This window comes from Ambystoma mexicanum, chromosome 1q (assembly GCF_040938575.1).
Source record: "Ambystoma mexicanum isolate Mex_15411 chromosome 1q, UKY_AmexF1_1, whole genome shotgun sequence".
Taxonomy (NCBI): Eukaryota; Metazoa; Chordata; class Amphibia; order Caudata; family Ambystomatidae; genus Ambystoma; species Ambystoma mexicanum.
In genome coordinates, this window is record NC_090922.1 from 354105547 (window position 1) to 354126018 (window position 20472).

Consider the following 20472-nt stretch of genomic DNA (forward strand, 5'->3'; position numbering starts at 1 on the left):
TGCAGGGACCCGCAAAGGGACCCAGGCGATAATTATAGTACCGCAATTTGCGGTACCGTAATTACCACCTTTCCCCATTCCCATTATGCCCTATGTGGCAAAAATGGGAATGGGGAAGGGCCATGGTGAAATGGGGAAGTACCGCCCCACCAACCTTGGAATGGGGTGGTACTTCCCCATTTCACCATGGCGGACTTGTTACAATACCGGCAGCAACCATGGTGCTAGTAGCGCCATGGTTTAGCGCTGGTGTTGTAATGAGGGCCCATGTATGTTGTGTATTGTGAATGAATGGTGGTCCTCTGGATGAGTTAAAAATGAAGCAGTGACTGCGGGAATTGGCCTTTAAAGTGCTTCCACATCATAACAGCTGCAACATTATTAACTGCACCTCATAATCAACTTACCTCTCATACTGATGATCATCATTTTAACGCCCTCAGCATTTTATCTAAAATGTTAGCATTTTACACACAAGTAACTTGTTTAAAAAAATCTTTATTCATCATTTGCAGAGTACAAAATTAAACAGAACATACATATAGGCTCAGAAACAACAGGAATTACAATAAATCAAGTGCCTTTCCATACTGACAAAATCGCTCGATTTATGGACATCATAAACTTTAGAGCCCATACCTCATTAATATACAGAACCAAGAGTTAAAAAAATGACCATCAGCCAAACCACACGACATACAGACACACATACACAACAAATACCCCATATGTAATCTCATCATGCCTCTGTCCACCTCATTTTCAAATCTCAGTCATAAGCAAGATTCAATTTCAGCCATACATCTCATTAAATGGTCCCCACATTTCCAAGTAATCACTCTCACGTTTCTGCTTTGACATCATGAATTTCTCACAGCTGGACAACATTTACCGAAGGTTTTTTCCTTGTTTTCCAAACTCTTACAATCTGTTTTGCAGCCACTACCAGCACTTTATCAATCCCATTTTACTGAGCCTGCAAGCAAAATCACTGCACATGCTGACATAGGAAACGTCATATCCAGGATCGCATACATTCTATCAAGAACTTCTTCCCAAAATCAGTCACTGTAGGACATGCCCAAAGCATGTGTAGCAGTGTGCCACCCTTTTGACCACAGCCCCAACAGAACTCCACATTCGTCATGCCCAATTTAAACATCCGCTCTCTGGTCCAATACAGACGAAACAGAATCCTCTGATGAGTGTACCAAAAATTCAAGTCCATTTAATATCTTGTTCCCACTTGTGACAGATTATCCCATTCCTTAACCGAAATATCCCCCCCCAAATTCTGCCATCCATGCCTTCCTTAACATCTCCCAGGATGCTATATAAGAATCATCTAAAGGCATAATTTTCATGAACTTTGATGCCCTGCACGGAAGTGAATCAAACACGCTACATGGCACAGGTCTGTCTTTCATTGGTTCATTTAACATTCCCTGCCTCTGTGACAGCAGCTCTCTCAACTCCACCTACCTCCTGAGCTCCCTCTGTCCCAGACCAAAATCCAGTCTTATCAAAAGGTACCATTTTCCCATCACTCCAGTCATCAGCAATTCTCAAGATCCCTCTCTTCACCCAGCTTCGTCAACACAGTACCTTATTCTCTATTTGTAGTCCTAGGTTATTCCACAACCGGGCACTATAGTGAATCAGTAAATTCTCACCACAACCAAGTAACCATGAAACAAGTGCTTCCTCCATAGTGGGTAAATTTGCTGCCAAATTGGGCATATTTCCCATTGAATACACCTCTTTTACTGAGTACGGCAGAAATCTTTCCCTTTTAATGGATAGCCAGAGTGGTGTGGAGTCTGCCCTCTCAATGACATAGAGCGCAGATTATTTCAAGAGAAACCCCCTTTGATGTTTGTTGAGATTAGGATACCCAAACCCTGCTTCAAGCTCAGGGCAGATAAAAATATACCTTGGGATCCTCTGCCTATTACCCTGCCCCCACAAAAATGCCTGGAACACCTTGTCAATGCGTTTGAGTACCTGTGTAGGAAATTTCAGTGCAAGAGTCTGGATGTTATATAAAACCTTAGGCAATAGCACCATCTTAATTGCATTCACCTTCACCCAGAGGCTGAAGGTCAAGCGATCCCATTTGCACACGTACATCTCAAGTGTTTCTATAAATTTAGCCACATTTATCAATTCCCAAACCAAATAGATTCCCAAGTATTTCACACTCATATTGGCCCATTGGCATTTCCACAAGGCCAAGTCTCCACATGAACAGCACGGTCCAACCGGATCTTACTGCCTAACAACAGACCAACCTCCTCAAACATTTATTTTAATTGGTCTCCCCCTTCCTCTGTCTTTGCCAAAATCACAGTCATGTCATCTGCATAGCAGAGAACCAAAATTGTGCTATCGCCCACCAGTAAGCCATGAAGACTCTGTTCTTGTCTGTTATAAGCCACTAAAGGCTCCAGTGGTAAATTGAAAAGAAATGCAACTGCAACTGCATGAACTGCATCCTATTCAAAGAAAAATCAAGAAATTACAAATATACCCGATCAAATGCTTTTTCGGCATCTATAAACATCAACAACAATTTTTCCACCTCAGTTTTTGTTTTGGTAGCCCCAAAATTTGTAAAATAGTCCTAACATTGTCCTACCCATGTCTCTCTGGCATGAATCCAGCCTGAGATTTGTCTATCAGACTGCCAGTGCATTTATCCAGTCTGTCGGTCAATGTCCTGGTAAAGATCTTAACATCTACATTCAGCAGTGAAATTGGCCTGTATTTGCTGCATTTCGATTGGTCCCTACCTGGATTTGGGATCAGTGTGATAATTGTCTCCTTCATAGACTGACATAATGTTCCCTCTGTTATGAAGTAGTTATATAGCTCACTTAAAAATGGCACCAAGCAATGGCCACACGTTCTATAGAACTCAACGGCCAATCCATCAGATCCAGCAGATTTACCAGTATTTAACTGGTTGATGGCCAGCAGTATCTCTTTGTAACTAATTTTTTGATCCAAGGTTGTTGCATCATTGGCAGTCAGTCTTGGTAGCTCAATTTTATTAAAAGATTCACCAAGGTCAGACTCAGACAGGGAGATAGTTTTGGTATATAATGACTGATAGAATCTATGAAAGCAATCACAAATATCTCTCCTTTTCATCATTACACTCCTATGATCATCCTCAATCCTATGAGCATACAGCCTTTCAACCATACCTTTAAGCTTGCTAGCCATGAGGCGTCCGCCTTCACCCCCTTTTCCCAGTATTTTTGCTTCATAGAAAATATCCCTTTCCTATTTGCATGTCCACCTCACATTGCAGTGCCTCCTTTGCTCTATCCATCTTTATCCTCTCCTCCAAATTCCTTGTCACCTGGTATATGCATTGCAACACACCAAGGGCATTTTCTAAGCGATACAATTTACTAAAACCTGATTTCCTTGCATGGGATGTCAGGTTAATTAGTTCCCCACGCACAGTCGCCTTGAAGCTATCCCATACCATCATCATATCAGCTGTGCCTATATTTTACATCAAAGAACAATTTTATAAAAGTCTCCATGTGTTTCTAGACTTCCTCATCCTCTAGTATAAAAGATTTCAATCACCACCTTGTAACAAAGTCGCCCCCAAACTACCCATATTCAGCCCTACGGTCATCAGTGAATTGTCTGATATTCAACTCCCTAATATTTCCACACTATCAGTTTTTTCAATAAGTCTATCAGATATTATGAAGTCATTGATTCTCGAATAGGAATTGTGTACAAGTGAGAAGAAGGTGTATTCTCTCTTCCCAGAGTGTAAGGTTCTCCAGACATCCAGCAAGTCGAACCTGTTCAGTAACCTACCAAATTCTTTGCTGGCCCCCATTTCAGTATACCTGCAACATGCTGAGTGGTCCATCCTATAATCTAGAACACAATTAAAGTCACCCCACAAGATAATGCACTCACCAGCCATCTCACTCAACAAGGAGGAAAGAATCGCAAAGAAAGACCTTCCTACTGAACATGGTCGAAACACTTCAATAAGGATGATTGTGCCCTCCTCGTCCATAGGCACTCTCTCTACAGCTATTCCCAATCCATCGTGGAATAAGATCCCCACTGCCCTGGATCTTGAGGTGTAACAGTTTAAACATGTTTTTGTGTATCTGATGTTATTTAAAACATCCTTTGACTCATCCAATTTATGGGTCTCTTACAAATGAACAATATCTGCTTTTGCTCGCCATATTCTTGACAATATCTATTTCTTTTTACAAGGGCAATTTAGTCCCTTAACATTCCATGTGCAAAGCGTTAATCCACCCATCCTAGTTGTTCAACTTCTATTTAAATTTACTTTATATCTATAACTACACCATATTTTTGAACTTTATAACGAAGCACCCTACTGTGTTGTAATTTGTGTATTGCTGTTTATTTCTGACCTTGTTTGCTTCTTTTGTATTCCCTTCAAAGCCCTACTTGCCTAGGTTACTTTTAACATGAGAAAAAAGCAAATGTGTAAACCAAACAGGGATACTCAAATGGAAAAAACAGAGAAGGTTTAATAGCCCTAATAATAACCAACAAGTAGAGGACACATTAAATGCCTAACTCAGAGAAATTTCAGGAAAACAAGCAGAGAGTATTCAATCAGCCGAAAGGGCACTTGCTAGGGAAACTGTGATTTATCCTGTCCAGCTTAACAGTGGCACGGAGGGTGTTGTCAGAGGTGCCCCGATTAGAGCAGGATGAGCATGTTAATTCTCTTATTGCTTCGAGAACAGACCATGTTCTGTCTATAATATTATTCATCTAAAATAAAAAGTACATGGAAGAACAAGGTAGAACCCGAAGGATTTGGGGCCCTAAGTATATATCTAGTGGAGTCACTACTACTACCCAATTAGGGCAATTAGACTTACCTAAAACTCAGTTATGGGTTCCTTGAGTGTCATAGATGATATGATTAGATCTTTGATCACCTGCAATCAGGTAGACAATCCTGAACCTCTGGCCATGATTGGTGCAGTCCTTTAAGGTTTGGGAGATGGGGGAAAGTATGCTGGGTACAGAGGTTGTCAAGTCCCTGCATAATACAATCGCTAGCTGGTCAATGCACAAGTCACTAACTTTACCTCAAATGTATTTAACAAGCCAACTTCAGAGGCAGGGGATGACTCGGTTAGTTATAATAACTCAGGCAGCTCACTACCCACCCTCCTACTCCCCCAGAGGTGTTTCCACTGGTGGAGGTTTTGGTGTTGCTTGATCCCCTAAACAAGAATTATTTTGAATCTACAACTGCACTATTGAATAAGGTATCCCATTGGCTCAAAAATAAAATCATTGGTCTGAAAATCAACCCATGTGAGATCTTAATGGCCAGATGCACAAGAGTGGGTAGGTGTCTGGCACAAAACATCACAGGAGATTGTGTTGTAATCACATTTAATGAGCCAGGCCTAGCGGATAGAAGTTTGCACTCCAACGTGGCAGTCTTTAAGGATACCAGGAAAATTACAATATTACCTATGCCGTATTTCTACCCCCTTTCAGTGCAGTAACCGGCAAACAATCCATTTAGCATAGGGAGAAGGAAGGACACAACATATATAAGTCAGGATCAAATGATTCCCATCTCTAATAACCCCATAAGGTGAACACACTGGCCGGGAAGGGGAGTAGGAGGATAGTTATTACAATGTGTTTGCCTTTAACTAACAAAAGTGAATAGTGGGACCTTCATCACTGAAAATCACTACACGGTTCTTGTTAACCTGGAGGAAATTGACTGATTACCACCTGATGGCAATAGACCAGTCCGTGCTGAAACAACTATCCATGATAATTCTAGACCAAATGGAAATATCCTTTTTGTCTTGGAAAAATGATAGACTGGAGGAGGAGGAGGAGGAGGAGGCGGACACTATTAAATAGCTAAAGATATATGATGTGATTCTCCTGGGCTGTTCAGAATCTATTAATAGATGGCTATACAGCTTACCAAGTTCATGCTACCAAGATGCCATGTGGCCGCCCATACAGGAATTGTCTACTTTCATTAATCTCTCTTAAAGCTAGGCCAAACCAGGTGACTCCTTCTTCCTCTATTGTTCAAGTTATATGAATAAACCTTGGACAATATAACCTGACCTTCCAAATTTTAAACATTTATAATCACATATATGATAATCAAGTGAGATCAGCATTACAAGAATTTAAATCTGTAATGGATCATTTATGTTATGCTATGTTATGTTATGTTAACAGAATGGCATCATGGCGCTGGTAGCATGAAGGAGGATTCAATAAATGTACGCTTTTAAAATAATATTATTTTGAGTCGCCGCCGAAAAGCAAGGAGGTTGGCAGTCCTCCGCAAAGCAAGGGGAAGATCGTTCCAGGCTTTGGTGGCCACAACAGAAAAGGCACACCCTCCTGAACAGGCCAGCCTAAACCAGGGGACGACTACCAAAAGAGCTGACTGAGAATGAAGAGAACGAGTGGGCACATAATGCACAAATTTGGCTTGCAAATACTCTGTTCCGATACCATAAAAAGCCTGATGTACAATGCACATGGACTTAAACATGATTCGAGCTGCCACGGTAAACCAATGCATCTGCTTCAACAGCAGAAACATATGTGCTCCAAATGGGTGGCAAAGGATAGATCTGGCCGCTGCATTCTGGAGTAGTTGTAACCGCTTGATCAAGTAGCGAGGCTGCGCCAAGTAGAGCGAATTACAGTACTCCAGTACACTCAATACCAGAGCAGCGACCACTGGGGCGTGGCATGCTGTGGGGATGAAGGGAAGAACCTTCCGCAGGACCCGAAGCTTAAAATGGCCAGTCCTACAGACCACTGTCAGCTGCTCATCCATGACCAGGGAGGCAGTGATTTTAACCCCCAAGTTCCCAGCCAACAGGACAGGTGTGGGGAGAGGGCCAAGAGAAGAGGGCCAGAAGTCAGCGGTCTAGAACAAATGGGGAGAAGTGGTACCTATGACCAGGACGTCGGTTTTACTACCATTAAACTTTAGCCAATTAGATGTCATCCATACACCTAACTACTCAAGGCATTTCCTCAGCCGAGCAGCTGTCTCAGATTGAGTAAGGTCCAGTCGGACCAAAATCTGGGTGTCATCAGCATATGAATAATAGCGGAACCCATGTGACTGAAGATGGACCAGGAGAAGTCTAATATAAATATTAAACAAAATGGGGGACAACGCCCATCCTTGAGGAACCCCACATATAAGTGAGACAGGAGCAGAATGAAAGGGAGGAAGAGAGACCGACCACGAGCGGTCTGCCAAAAAGGGCGAAAACCAATCAAGGACTTGGCCAGCAGCGGCCAGATGGGAGACCAGGGTGGATTGATCAACCGTGTCGAAAGCTGCGGACAGATCTAATAGCAGGATGGCTCCGACACCACCCTAATCCACCAGGTGCACCAGATCTTCAAGCACTGAGTTCAAAACAGTTTCAGTGCCACTCCCCGGCCGAAAGCCAGATTGAAACACATCAGGAGAGGACTTTAGAAAGTTGGACAAAAGGGGGAGATCAATGTTTCCAGAACTTTCATCATAAATGGCAAGAGCAGGATGGGCCAGAAATTGGCCAACACTTTTTCAGCAGAGGAATGACCAGGGCATGCTAAAATGAGGGCGGGATCACACCCGTAGCAAATAAAAGGTTAACAGCAGAGGTAATGTGAGCAATCATGTCGCCCGATGCTTCCTTTAGAAGGGCCAGTGGTATAGCATCCACAGGGAGGCCAATTTTAAGCTCTAAATGGCTAGCAATATATCAGAATCAGAGAAGAGGGGAAACGTGGACCACGACCCCATAACCGGGTGTTGGGGGGCATCAACAGTCTCCCTATCATTAGTAGACGATTCTGCCTCGTCTTTTATAGTATATCTAATGGTGGATATCGTAGCCACAAAAAATTAGGAAAGGGAGTCACACAGATCTTGAAGAGGCGGCACCAAGGCGCGACCTGTCTCATGGGTAGAGAACGACTGGTCCAGGTCAAATAGGGCCTTTGGTTTGTTCAGAGCCCACTCTACCATCTGGCTAAAGTAAACTAGGCAGTAAGAACACTGCGAAAGATGGTTTATGCTTCGCATGAATAGATGGTATGCCACTTTCTCTCAGCCTGCCTACACCGAAGTTTACTTGCTCTGAGTTCCTTAGAAAACCAAGGTTCAAGGGGGTGACTTTGTTCTTTACATGACTTAACGGGGGCCAGTAAATCGCCCATTGCTGTAAAAGCAGCCTCCAATGTGGCCAGGGAGCAGTTCTCCAACTGACAGCAGTGTGATTGCAAGGAGGTAACCAACTCGAGGTTAGACACCCCGAGCCAGCTGCGTTTGCAAATAGTAGGCTTAGTAAAAGAGGGGGGTAGGACCTTAAGAAAAATAGAAAAGGGCACCAAGAAGTGATCTGACCACATAACAGGGCTGGGGGGCGGCTATGTTAATGGAAGTCTCAGGGGCAAAAATAAGGTCCAAAGTATTGCCCTGTTGATGACTAGGTTCATTTACACCCTGGGGGAGTCCTAAATCCATCATAAGAGCCACATAATTAGAAACTTGCCCTGCAGTAGCAAGGTTCGTAGGCAGAATTTAGTAGGTAATATAGAGGAAAGATCCCCCTGATATATTATAGGTCGTGATTTTACTATTCAGATTGGAAATGGCCCTCCAGATGAAGTTCTGGACACAACGGAAGATTTGCTACACGGTATTCCCTTAACTGTTATACTAGAATCCCGCTCATGGGCAACTGGGCTAATATTCTAATATTGGTTGCTGGAATGGGCATTCGCACATATATGTCAGGGTAATACACTTTCACTAATTACAGAAGTATATCTATGCTACATTACCTCTGTTTGTCTGCAAATAGGTGGGAGTGCATTAATGATTAGTATTGTTGAAAATCAAAGCCCAATACGACCTAATGTACACTCAATGAATAACAAGGTTTTAACGTCTAACAGCAAGTGAAAAAGATGGGACAAGGGGTTAAACTACTGAAATACAAACATGTATTATTGGGGATAATTCGGAGTCCTTATTAACCCTTCTCAATACTGGGGTAAGGGCTAACAGGGCTCTGAACTGCTACTGGGAATTAATGTCAAAAATGTCCTCCTGCTTCCTTAAAAATGTATCATGCCAAAAGGACACCCTGGCTTAACGACTCTTGCAAAGAGCTAAATTGGAGCTCCTGGGTGCTTTAAAAGCTCAGCAGGACAACAGGACGAGAATTATCAAAGCCAGAGTGGCCTACAAAAGGGCAAAACATACAAGGGAATTGGAACTGGAAGTTAAGGGCTGGGAGGAACTTGAACTAGTGCAAGGGAAGCAAACTCAAGATACTTCTGGGAGCTTGTGAATTATGGCCTACATATTGCTGGCAACATAAATGTTATTAATACTAAAGTCCCAGTTGATTTTTGGGTATAACACTTCTCATCTCTTTATGGGGGAAACAAAGATCTAAATATTGAATATTTACCCAATGCAGTACGTTCTATGAACCACAATCCATAAATACCCCATGCAGTGTGTGACAAAGTCCCATATGAGAACGGAAGGGCAGGAACAGGGGGCTATTTGTGTTGAGGGATGCTGCCCACTCTGCAATCTGACCCGTACAGGCTGTAGGCAGAGGATTCTCCTGGGTCTGCCCAGGGTCCCCAACCCGTTGTGCCCATTACAGGCCCCACCCGTTGCCCAAAGCCAGGGACACTGTGGGACCTCCAGACCACAGCCAGAACAGGCAGCTTGCGAGCATACGCACCCGGGAGAAGAATTGCTCACTGGTTAGAGGATTGCTGTGGTTTTACTGAGCTTGCAAGCCAAGAGTGCCCAAATGATTGACAGATAGTTTTCTGAAACAGAGGGCGATACGATTTGCAGAGGTATGTGGGTGCCATAAAGGTTTTGTCTGACTTAAGATAGCAACAGCCCCACTTAAGCTCCCACACCATGACATCAAAGCAAAACAAGAATATGACAACCCAAAACACATGAAAGGAATGATATTGAAAAGCAAAACACCTGGCAGGCGGCAGAACAAAGGCAAATGGGCTAGTCTGAGAACCTGATTGAAATTGGAGAAGGACACAGCCAATCTCTTTAATTATTAGGCACAATAAGACAGCATCCGTAGCATAAATGGTGGCAAGGAATGTCAGAGAGTACGGGAGTTTCAATCCCGGTCCAAAGAGGGGCAGCAGTGGGTGAAAGAGTGGTGGCATTAACAAATAAACTACACTCACTAGGGGGCGCTATAACAGAGTACCTGACAATAACCAGGCAATGCAGTAAGCACATTAAAGTGGCCCTGCTGAGGGCTACTACCCAGACCCTGACCAGAATCAGAAACTACAAGGAAATATCAGCCTACTGACAAGTTCCTGCAAGTGCCAGAATGATAGAGGAGATGTTTACTAGCATACTGGGGACTGGCAGGAGCCAGAGATCCAGAGAAGTACAGCAACTGAGTCTGTGAGGACTCAAGTCCAGGTGGCCACACCTTGGCATGGTGTGTAAAAAAGGTTCAGTGTGACATGCACCTTGGCAGGGAGAAGACATTCCTGCTGGTAACAGTCGTCTGTATACACAGAGTGTGTAGGGAATAGTATGTTTTTTTTCTAGTAGGTGTGTGGTACAACAACCTTCACAAGTCTGAGATGGTGACATGAATAGACCTGAACATTATCAGAAGAAACCACAGAGGTGTCCAGGAAGCTCAGTGTAAGAAACCTATAGGACTCAGACACTGAGTGCTGCTGAGAATGGAGAAATTAGAACTTGAACCATCGGGAAATAGAACCTATGTATAAGGCCTTGTTTGGGGACCAAGGGACACATGTTTGGTTAATCCTCTTTCCAGCACTCTTTGTTTATACAGCTAGTCCCCTTTTAGATACAGAAAGACATTCTGGAACTTGTGGGCATTCACCCATCCCACACCTATGGAAAATAAACCCATGTGATGCTTTGAGAGGCGGGAAGGGCTAAGCCTCATGTCTGTGGCAAGAGCTGGGGATGGAGTAAGGCCCGTCAGAGCCAATTCTTAATCCCACTTTTGGGCGCGAGGCTGTCCCACCCTAGGTGCTGCCTGATTAGTAACACCATAGAGGTACCCTGCTTGATGAGCTCATCGCCATGAGTGAAATGAAGAGTTGTTACTTGAAACCTAAGTCTGGAATGTTCTGTTGACCCCACCCTGTCACAGATCTCCACTCGTCATCAGGTGGTGGTATACCACCATGCTGGCGATGAGGATCAGTGTACGCAGGATGCAGCAAAGGGGGCATGCTCGCTTCAGGAAAATACAGCAGCGAGAGCCAGGACAGGACATGCTTCACAGCAGCGCGTTATTTATTGAAAATCATTTTAACTTAGTCACAGGGAATGTGACATAGAGGCAACTAAAACGTGGAATCAATCAAACGCTGTGATTTTCATCACTGATGAACCAACAAGGATTCCTAATGCAATTCTATCAACAGGTTATGCTGAGAAAAGTAAAGTTCACATAGCAGATTTTGCTGAGTGTTGTGTGTGCTCTTTGTTTTATAACTTCCTGGTTTTGGTGGGTTTGGCTTCTTCAGCATCATATTTGTTAAATGTTTTTTTCATACGTGTAGTGCATGTAGGCTCCTGTTGACCTTGTAACATCCTTTCAAAGGAAAGGATAGTACTTAAAAAGTAACCCCCTTTGTCAATCATCCTGGTGCACAGTCCATTAGGCTTTAGGCTTGGGTGTGTTCATGCAGATTTCTTTTTTGTTTTGTTCCTGCACTGTAAACCGGAAGTGTTTCCTCTATATTTTTGAACAGCTCCAGTACATAAATGGTTTGAGAACACTATAAAGTGGGAGGCTGAAAATATGATTTAGGTTCAGAAATATATTGGTTAACGTCTGAAATAAAAGAGATGAAAAGTTGTGGTGTAAAAGAAATGTAGTGAGTGTTCTTAAAATACACCAAATTATAAAGCACTTTTAAAAACGTATCTATCTAAAACCTTATGAACTACCATATACTTTCAATCTGCCTCTGGGCTCCAAGTAAAATTGTGAAACTGGCGCCAATGGTGGTACCATAATTCAGACATATTTTGCTTTACCCTTTTTTCACGGCATAGCTTCGTCTTTATGCAATCGGTCGCCTTTTGCAAGTAAAATTAGGCACTGGTTAATTATGTTCCTAGTGCGTATATTCCTGGACTGCCAACTCTTTCAGAGTCACAACTCTGTGTGAGATTATTCTCGATTCACCTTCTTCCAATTTCTCCTGTAACAAAACAAAGTCTTTCCCGAGTTGGTATGCCAAGCCAATCATGGCGTCCAGCAATGGAAAGTAGTACTTGTGGCCATACTGATTGTGCAAGAGAAACAAGGCCCTTTCCCCGACGTCAAACGCATTTGCGAGATTCTGCAGGTCTCTGTGACACACTACTATTGCACAGAGGGAAGGTACGGTTAAAAGGGGGCAGTGTTGGCACAGCTTTTCCTGGAGATTGAGCATGTTCAGGAACATGTCCAAGGCTTTGGTGTACTGACCCCCTCTCAGGCAGCTGTACGCATCTTCCAGATCTGGGTTTGTGAAGAAGTCAATGAAAGTCCTGGACCTCCGGATCCACTTGATCGAATACAAGGCCCCCAGGTAATCCTGGAGAGCTAGTTTCCTCTCATTGATCATTTCCTCTGTGAAGTTTCCGGTCACCCTTTTCTTGGGAAACACCAACTCCTCCATTTCTTCCTTGAAGTCCCTCAACAGAGTCCTGTGTAGTTTCTCAAAGTCTGAGTATCGACGCTCGATGAGAGCCTTGTTTCCATCAAAGCTTCCAGACTTGATGATAATCACTTGATACATCTAAGGAGAGAAGAACATGCATTAGTTCTCATGCTCCACAGCCCACATTTCATTTAAGAAACACATTAGTTGCAAATGAAAAAGGATTAGTACTTTCAGTGTCAGCAGAGGCACAGCCGACGGTAACTTACGCTGCAATAATTGCTTCCCTTCCGGGAAGAATATTTAATTCAATGAATATCTAACATAACCTTTTCGAGCTGGGCGGGGGGGGGGGGGGGGTTAACATGAGAAAGAGTCCTTATCCTAAGCGATAATGACCCCTCCCAATCTCCATAATGCTGTTATCACATAGTGCTCATAACAATACAGGTATTTGAGTTGTGGTGTTAAAGTAAAACATGTTCGTTCAATAATGGGTAAAGTGCACAAAACATGTTAATACATTAAATGGGGTTTCATTGTGTAATATTAGGCAATCTTTATAAGGTAAGCATTTTACTTGTAAACTAGGTTGAACCGGAACAAGTTTAGCATGAGCCTGTTTTAGGTGCAATGTTCAAGTGAACAGTTTTTCTTGACAAAATAATACGAAATAGTGTCCCTGGCTTTCACTTTGTTGAAATGAAATGAAATTAAATTATATTTTATTTATATCGCGCTCGTACGCAAGTGTTTCAGAGCGCGACCAGGCAAAAAGGGAGGGGAACAAGGGAGAAAAAACAGAAAAACAGCGATCTTACTAGGCCAAGTGACATTTAAGAAAGCGCAAGTGCATGGAAAAGGAAAACGGGGGAAAAGTGCATGGAAGGGGAGGGTGGAAAGTGTGAGGCAGAGGAGAGAAAACATAAATAAATATTAAATAGAATAAAAAATAAATAAGGGCGATAAACCGTGATAGTGCAGCCAGCAAGTGGCAGATGAAAGTTAGACAGAAAGGTATATCTGATAAGTGCAGAAGAAAAGTGGGAGGGGGACTGTATTGGTACAGATTCAGAACCCTAGTGCAGATGGTAGCCTGGAGGCAGTGCAGGAGTGTGGCAGGGTGAGCAGGTACCTGGGCCCGAATGAACAGAGCGTGACCAGGTGCATGATGCCAAGAAAAGAAACAGATCAAGAGGGGAGAAGGGGGGCAAAGGCAGAGGTAAAGAGGAAGGTCTTGAGATGCTTCCATAACCGAAGATCTTTTTCTTCAAGTTTCAAGGTGGCCGGGAGGCTGTTCCAAAGGGAGGCACCAGCCGAAGACAGAGATCTACCCCCAGCTCGTTTCTTTGCAAAACGACTAACCCTGAGGGAGTTAGAAGTAGAGGAGCGAAGGGCTTGAGAGGGGATGTATTTACGGAGGGATAGTTGAAGGTATTTTGAACCCAAGCCCCAGAAAGCCTTGTGGGCAATGCAGAGGTGTTTAAATGTAATCCTAGCATCCACTAGCAGCCAATGAAGGGATTCCAAGGCTGGAGAGGTATGATCCCAGGGCTTGAGGCCAAGGACAAGTCTCGCAGTCCTGTTCTGAATTAGTTGTAGAGGGCGGAGAGTGGAGGCAGGTAGATTCAGAAAGAGGCTGTTACATTAATCCAGTCTGGAAAGAACCAGAGTTTGTGAGACAGTGAGCTTTTGAGGGAAGGAGAGGAATGGCATAGTACCTATAAGGAGGTGAAGTAAAAAGTTGGATTTTTTGGAGACATCAGAGATGTGTGCGGAGAAGGAAAGTGTAGAGTCAAAGATAACCCCAAGGTTCTTAGCCACATAGGTGGGGGTGGGAGGAGGGCAAAAGGAGGCCGGCCAGAGAGTGAGAGGAAACGATGGAGATGGTGTACCAAAAAGGAGGATCTCAGTCTTGTTAGTATTTAGACATAGATCATTTGCGGCACACCAATTTTTAATGGCGATTAGACAATCAGAGATGAGAGAAGGAGAGGAGGAGGCTCAAGGAAGCCTGAAAATGAGTTGGGTGTCATCAGCATAGCACTGGAAAGTTGAGCAGAACATTGAGATGCAGTAAGCGAGAGTTGCCAGGTATTGGTTGAAAAGCCAGGGCGAGAGGATAAACCCCTGGGGGATACCACATGTGGAGAGGGAGATAGAAGATAGGAAGGACCCAAGTTGTACCTGGGAGGGTCGATCAGAGAGAAAAGAGGTCAGCCAGGCCAGAGCCTGATCAGTGATACCCAGGTTGTCACGAAGGCGATTGAGCAGGGTGATATGGTTGACAGTGTCGAACGCAGAGGAGAGATCAAGTAGGATGAGGACAGAGGGAATGTTAGAATCGAGGTTGGAGAGCAGGTCTCCACTGATGTTCAGGAGAGCAGTTTCCGTACTTCTGGCAGCTCTGAAGCCAGATTGGTGGTCATGGAGGGAGCCAACAGAGTCGGAATGGAGATTAAGCTGAGAGAGGGCCAGCTTTTCCAGGAGTTTACCCACAAAGAGAGTAATGGAAATTGGGCGATAGTTTGCCGGACATGATGGATCAGCAGTGGATTTCTTGAGGAGAGGATGCCCAAGGGAGTGTTTAAGAGGGGAGGGGAAAGAGCCAGAGGCAAAGGAGAGGTTGCAGAAATCAGCAAGGGCAGGCGCAAGTGTGTCAATGTGGTCCTTAATGGTTTTAGAGGAACAGGGATGGACCTGTTTTGATGAGGTTTTCATAGATCGAACTTGCCTAGATACCTCATCAGGGGAGGAAAGAGGAAAGGAGGAGAAAAGGGGATGGGGTAGCTGAGGGAGGGTCAGCAGGCTGAGAAGGAGAGGGAGGAGGAGGGGGAGCAGAGGAGAGGGTGGACAGGATGTCCTGGGTTTTAGAGATAAAGTGAGAGGCAAGGGCATTGCAAAGATCCTAGAAGGTCAGAGGAGGGGTGCAGACTGCAGCAGGGTTGGCCAGCTCCTTGCAGATTTTGAAAAGTTTGGCTGAATTGTTATATGCCGCTGAGACGCGACCTTGTATGTGGACTCTCTTCTTAGTGCGTACAGCGAGTCAGTATTCTAGTGAAGAATTAGGTTGGATTATCTTTTGGAAAGCAGCCTTGCTGGGAAATTGCCTTGCTGTTTTTTAAATACATAGGTATGCTTTCTGATGTTTTCCTTGCTATTGTCAGAATGGCTGGAATGCAGTCAATACCGGTAGTTATTGAATTCATTCCGAACATTCTGATTGGCTGAGAGTAAGGTAATAATTACATCCACTTACTAATCAGAATTATGATTGTTGACAAACAACCAGACTACTCCACCCCCTTCCATTTTATTCTGTGTGCTACCCAACAATCTGGTGCCTACAGTAGATTGCCAGAAGGGGAAAATATGTCTGTTAATCCCCCCACGAAATGGGAGCTGCTTGGCAAGCCCTATCTCAATAATCTGTAATACTTCATAAATACACAAATATCGATAAGCACAAAGAAGACAAGGCACCAGTTAATTAAAAAGAGATGGGGTTCATTGCAGGGTTGCCGGTAAAACCCACCGGTAGGCAGTGGGTTACCGGCAACCCTGTAACACCGTTACCGCACCTTATATCCTGCTGCCACCGGGATATCACAAGTGGTGGTGGTAACGGTTACTCCCCATTTCCATCCATGGAAATGGGGTCACTGAAGCACCGGCACCATTGCTAACGGTGCCGGTGCTTCAGTTAGAGACATGTCGGTAGGGGCCTGAGAACCCGGCAGGTCAGGCCTGCTGGGATATGCGTGGTCCCTACCAGCATTCTTGTAGTATGGTGGTCTTGAAAGATTACAGCAGAAACAGCATCCAGCGACAACGGAAAACGCTGCCAGGCACATTTTACAATTTTGGCTAGCAGTGCCCTAGCAGTGCCCTAGCCCTGATGACGGATTTGCTCCGAAATGCATTGGCATACCACACACAGTGGCACTGACTTTATTGGATGCAATTATTTAGCCTCCAAGCAAATAAATGATATAAAATTGACAGCACCACACATAGGATGCTTTGGCCTTTTGTGAGAATTTCCAAATGGATTGCGAATGACAATACGATAGATATACAATTTTACTGAAACTTTCCTGCAACTCTAATGGAGAGCTAAGCATGAGCACACCTCGAACTGGAATGATTTCTAGTTCTTCTTTTAGCTTGGTAATTCCATTAGCGCCACTTTTCCCGCACTGCCAAACTACAAGTTTCCCAGTGGGTTGGCCTGATTTGCCTCCAGCCAAGAGATGTAGATAAGTCAGGCATCCCACTGGCAAAAAACAGCTGGAATTACCGGCACGGGTATTACTGGTGCCAGTAATACTGACAATCCCCCCACAGAGTCTTATGGAGTCCATGGAATGGGGATTTACATAGCATAACCGGCACCTGTAATATCCTGGGAATTCCAGCATATCAGACGCCGGTAACAGCATTACTCTATGGTGGTTTCCCGCTGGATTTACTGGCGGGATACCACCAGACTCATAATAAGGGCCTATGAAAGCTTTCTGCAGTAAAAGGCTTGCATTTGGGCTAATTTCCATACCCACAAGGCTGTGCTCATGCCCCTGAAATTTGGCACATGTTAGAAGTTACGACAACTTAACCCATTACGCACTAGCCCATTACGCAGCCCCTAAAAACACTGATGACATCACAAACTCTATCACTGATGACATCACATATGATATTACTTTGAACATGTTAGATGCCATCATTGATGACATCATATCAGAAATCACTTTGGACGCCCCCAGTTCAATGAACTTACTGATTTGTACCAGCAATAGGGAAACCTTTTTGGCTGTATTTGAAGATATTGGTCCTCATTATGATTGTGCCGGTCCAGAACAAATGCAGGAAGAATTGGCGGTAAGACCGGTTCTGGCATTTATACCGGGCTGGCACACTCCAAGTTTGACAATAGGGGTGGTGAACTACCAGAAGGCCTGACCTGCCGGGATTTCAGGCCCCAACTGGCAAATAATTGCTGTAATCACCTGTGTTGGTGATTGCGGAAAACCCATTTGATGGAGTCCTATTTGACTACATGAAATGGGAAATTACTGCCGTTGCCAGCATCCGTAATATCCCAGTAACACCAGGATATCGAGTTCTGGTAATGGTAAGGAAGGTTTGCCGGTAACACACTGGTATTTCAGGCAGGTTACCGGAAAACCCATAATGACCCCCATAGAGAGCATTCTAGCACAGGTGTAATATACCATATATTTTATGAAGGCCCCAAAACATTTGTCTAGCATTGTAAATAATGGTAGGATAACTACAGAAAGTTGGTCTTGAATATAGCAATCTACAATTCCAGATGCAAATACAGTGGGAGTCTACAACCATTGGATATTTAGAGGATTTACATTACAACTTCCACTAGCCCTACCCAGCATAGGCAATGGTGTGGGATCATAGAAGTCATAGTCCAAAACATGTAGCAAAATGCCGACTTCAAACCCTGGCACTAAAACGATTAGAACTTTTTTCCATTCAGTTACTCTAGACCTGATAACCCTGTTCTTCAGGCCACCTGCCCTGATCTTTACCATTTGACAGGGTCAAGGCATAACTTCTGATTTGGCATACTGACAGTATAAGTAGTCTGATATTTGAAGATACAATGCTTTCAGAAACTATTCCTTCGCATGTATGTTGTATGATTTGGTTGTCTGATGCAAAGGCATAATTGTACTGTTTTTTTTAGAACATAGCGATAAACGTACTTGAGTGCCACGGTAAACGCTAATTTTTGAAAGATTTGTTTATGTTCCTATACCTGATCATAAAAGTGTAAATATTTCTGATCTAACTAAAGCATTCCATGACATGCAATGCAGTGAGTGTGGTTGTAATTTACAATCAACACTGCAAATTCTATTTTTTAATACGTGTGTATTGATTATGTTTCAAATATATGGTGTAGATGGTAGGAAAATTAACATGTCAGTCATTAATTTTGTAAATAGTCAAGCTTCTATTAGTAAGAAAATTTGTGATGTCATCAGTGATCTTAGAGGCTGTGCAATGGGGGCCTAAAAGTAATGCGGCATAGCTTCCTATACCTGCCGAATTTCATGGGTTTTTATGTGTTAAATGTCACTTAAACTAAAGATTTCTTTTCACAGAATTTCAAGGGTTTAGTTGCGCTGAACCTATTTACCTTAACTGTATCTTCACTAAAGGCTTTTCACTGAATTTCAAGGGTTTTGTTATGCTATACCTCCCATAACCTACCTTTTGTTCTGATAACATAACGTATGCCACATCATTTGTTATCAATATCTTTTCTTCAGCAATTCAACATCTGGTTTATCAATTATTTCTTCTATTTTTGTGTCCAGTAGATGAGAATGGATTACTAATGGTGTACTGGAACAAGGAAGGGGGGAGGGGGGACTACTACTGATTACTATTGGGGTTCTGTGATAAGGAAGAGTGAAGTGGGGTTAGTGGGAGCTGAGACCATTGGGTACTGGGCCAGTGAAGAGGGATGTGGGGCAAAGGTAAGGCTATTAGGTACTGGGACAGGGAGAGGGATGTGGGATAAAGGTAAGATTACCACTGGGTACTGGGATGAGGAAGAGTGAGGTGGAGTTGTGGGGGTCTTTGATGAGGAAGAGTGAGGTCCGGGTGGTTGGGGACTGTGATGAGGAAGACTGACGTGGGGTTAGTGGGGGAATGTGATGAGGACAAGTGAGGTGGGGGTAGCAGAGGACTGTGATGAGGAAGAGTGAGGTAGGGTAGTGGGGGACCGTGGTGAGGAAAAGGGAGTTGGGGGCAGATGAGTACTTTGAGAAGGAACACTGTGGTGGGGTTAGTAGGCGACTGTGAGGCAGTAGAGTGAAGTGTGGTTAGTGGTGGATGGTGATGAGGAAGAGTGAGGGGAAGTAGTGGGGGATTGTGATGAGCAAGAGTGAGGTGGAGTATTGGGGGTCTATGACGAGACAGATTGAGGTGGGATGTTGGGGACCGTAATGAGGAAGAGTGAGATGTGGGTTTTAGGGGACTGTGATGAACAAGAGGGATGCGGGAGTAATGGTAAAATTATCATTGGGTACTGGGATGAGGAAGAGGGATGCATGGGTAATGACATGGATTACTATTGGGTACTGGGACGAGGGAAAGGGAAGCAATGGTAAAGGTAGGAATACTAATTATGTACTGGGACGAGGAAGAGCTTCGGCGATCAGGACTCGAACACAGGCTGGACTTCGGTTCATCACTCCATCAGTGTCCTCGGGGCGTCTTTGTCAGCTTCTGGTGCTGGGAAACCCAACAGTGGACTTTCCTCAGTAGTCAGCGACCTTGACTTTCTCCGGCGGGACAAAGTGGTCAACGGTGATGGCAAGGGAGCCCTATCTCAAATGTTCTTAGGCAAGGAGGAACTTTCTCGGCTCTGGGTGCCGAGCAGCACGGCGTCAAGGTGTCCCCGATTCAGGGCGACACGATTCAACTGGCTTCCAGGGGTCACGGAAATCATCGGAACCCCAGTCGATGCCAACGGACTTTGACGATACTCAATGTCCAGGCGCTCTCTTCAGGATTCTCGGCGAACCCCTTCTCCGGACGTCAGACTCACAGAACTGGCTTCCAGGGTGCCTCAATGAAGAACATCAGTTTTTGCATGATGCTCCCTCATAGCTCATGGAGAGGTCTCCTAGCCAGGTCCTCTCTTCAGTCAGTCCTCGGCAGACTTGA

General features: G+C 44.1%; 1 protein-coding gene across 2 annotated transcripts in view; it reads right to left on the minus strand.

The window, feature by feature from the left end:
• Positions 1 to 482: 482 nt before the first annotated feature.
• SNX20 (sorting nexin 20) overlaps positions 483 to 20472 on the minus strand; it is a 211060-nt gene continuing 191070 nt past the window's right edge. For both annotated transcript variants that reach the window (XM_069639458.1, XM_069639456.1), the window contains one exon: positions 483 to 12891. In XM_069639458.1, the coding sequence (XP_069495559.1) occupies positions 12223 to 12891 (669 nt within the window). In that variant the 3' untranslated portion in view covers positions 483 to 12222. The remainder of the gene's footprint in view (positions 12892 to 20472) is intronic.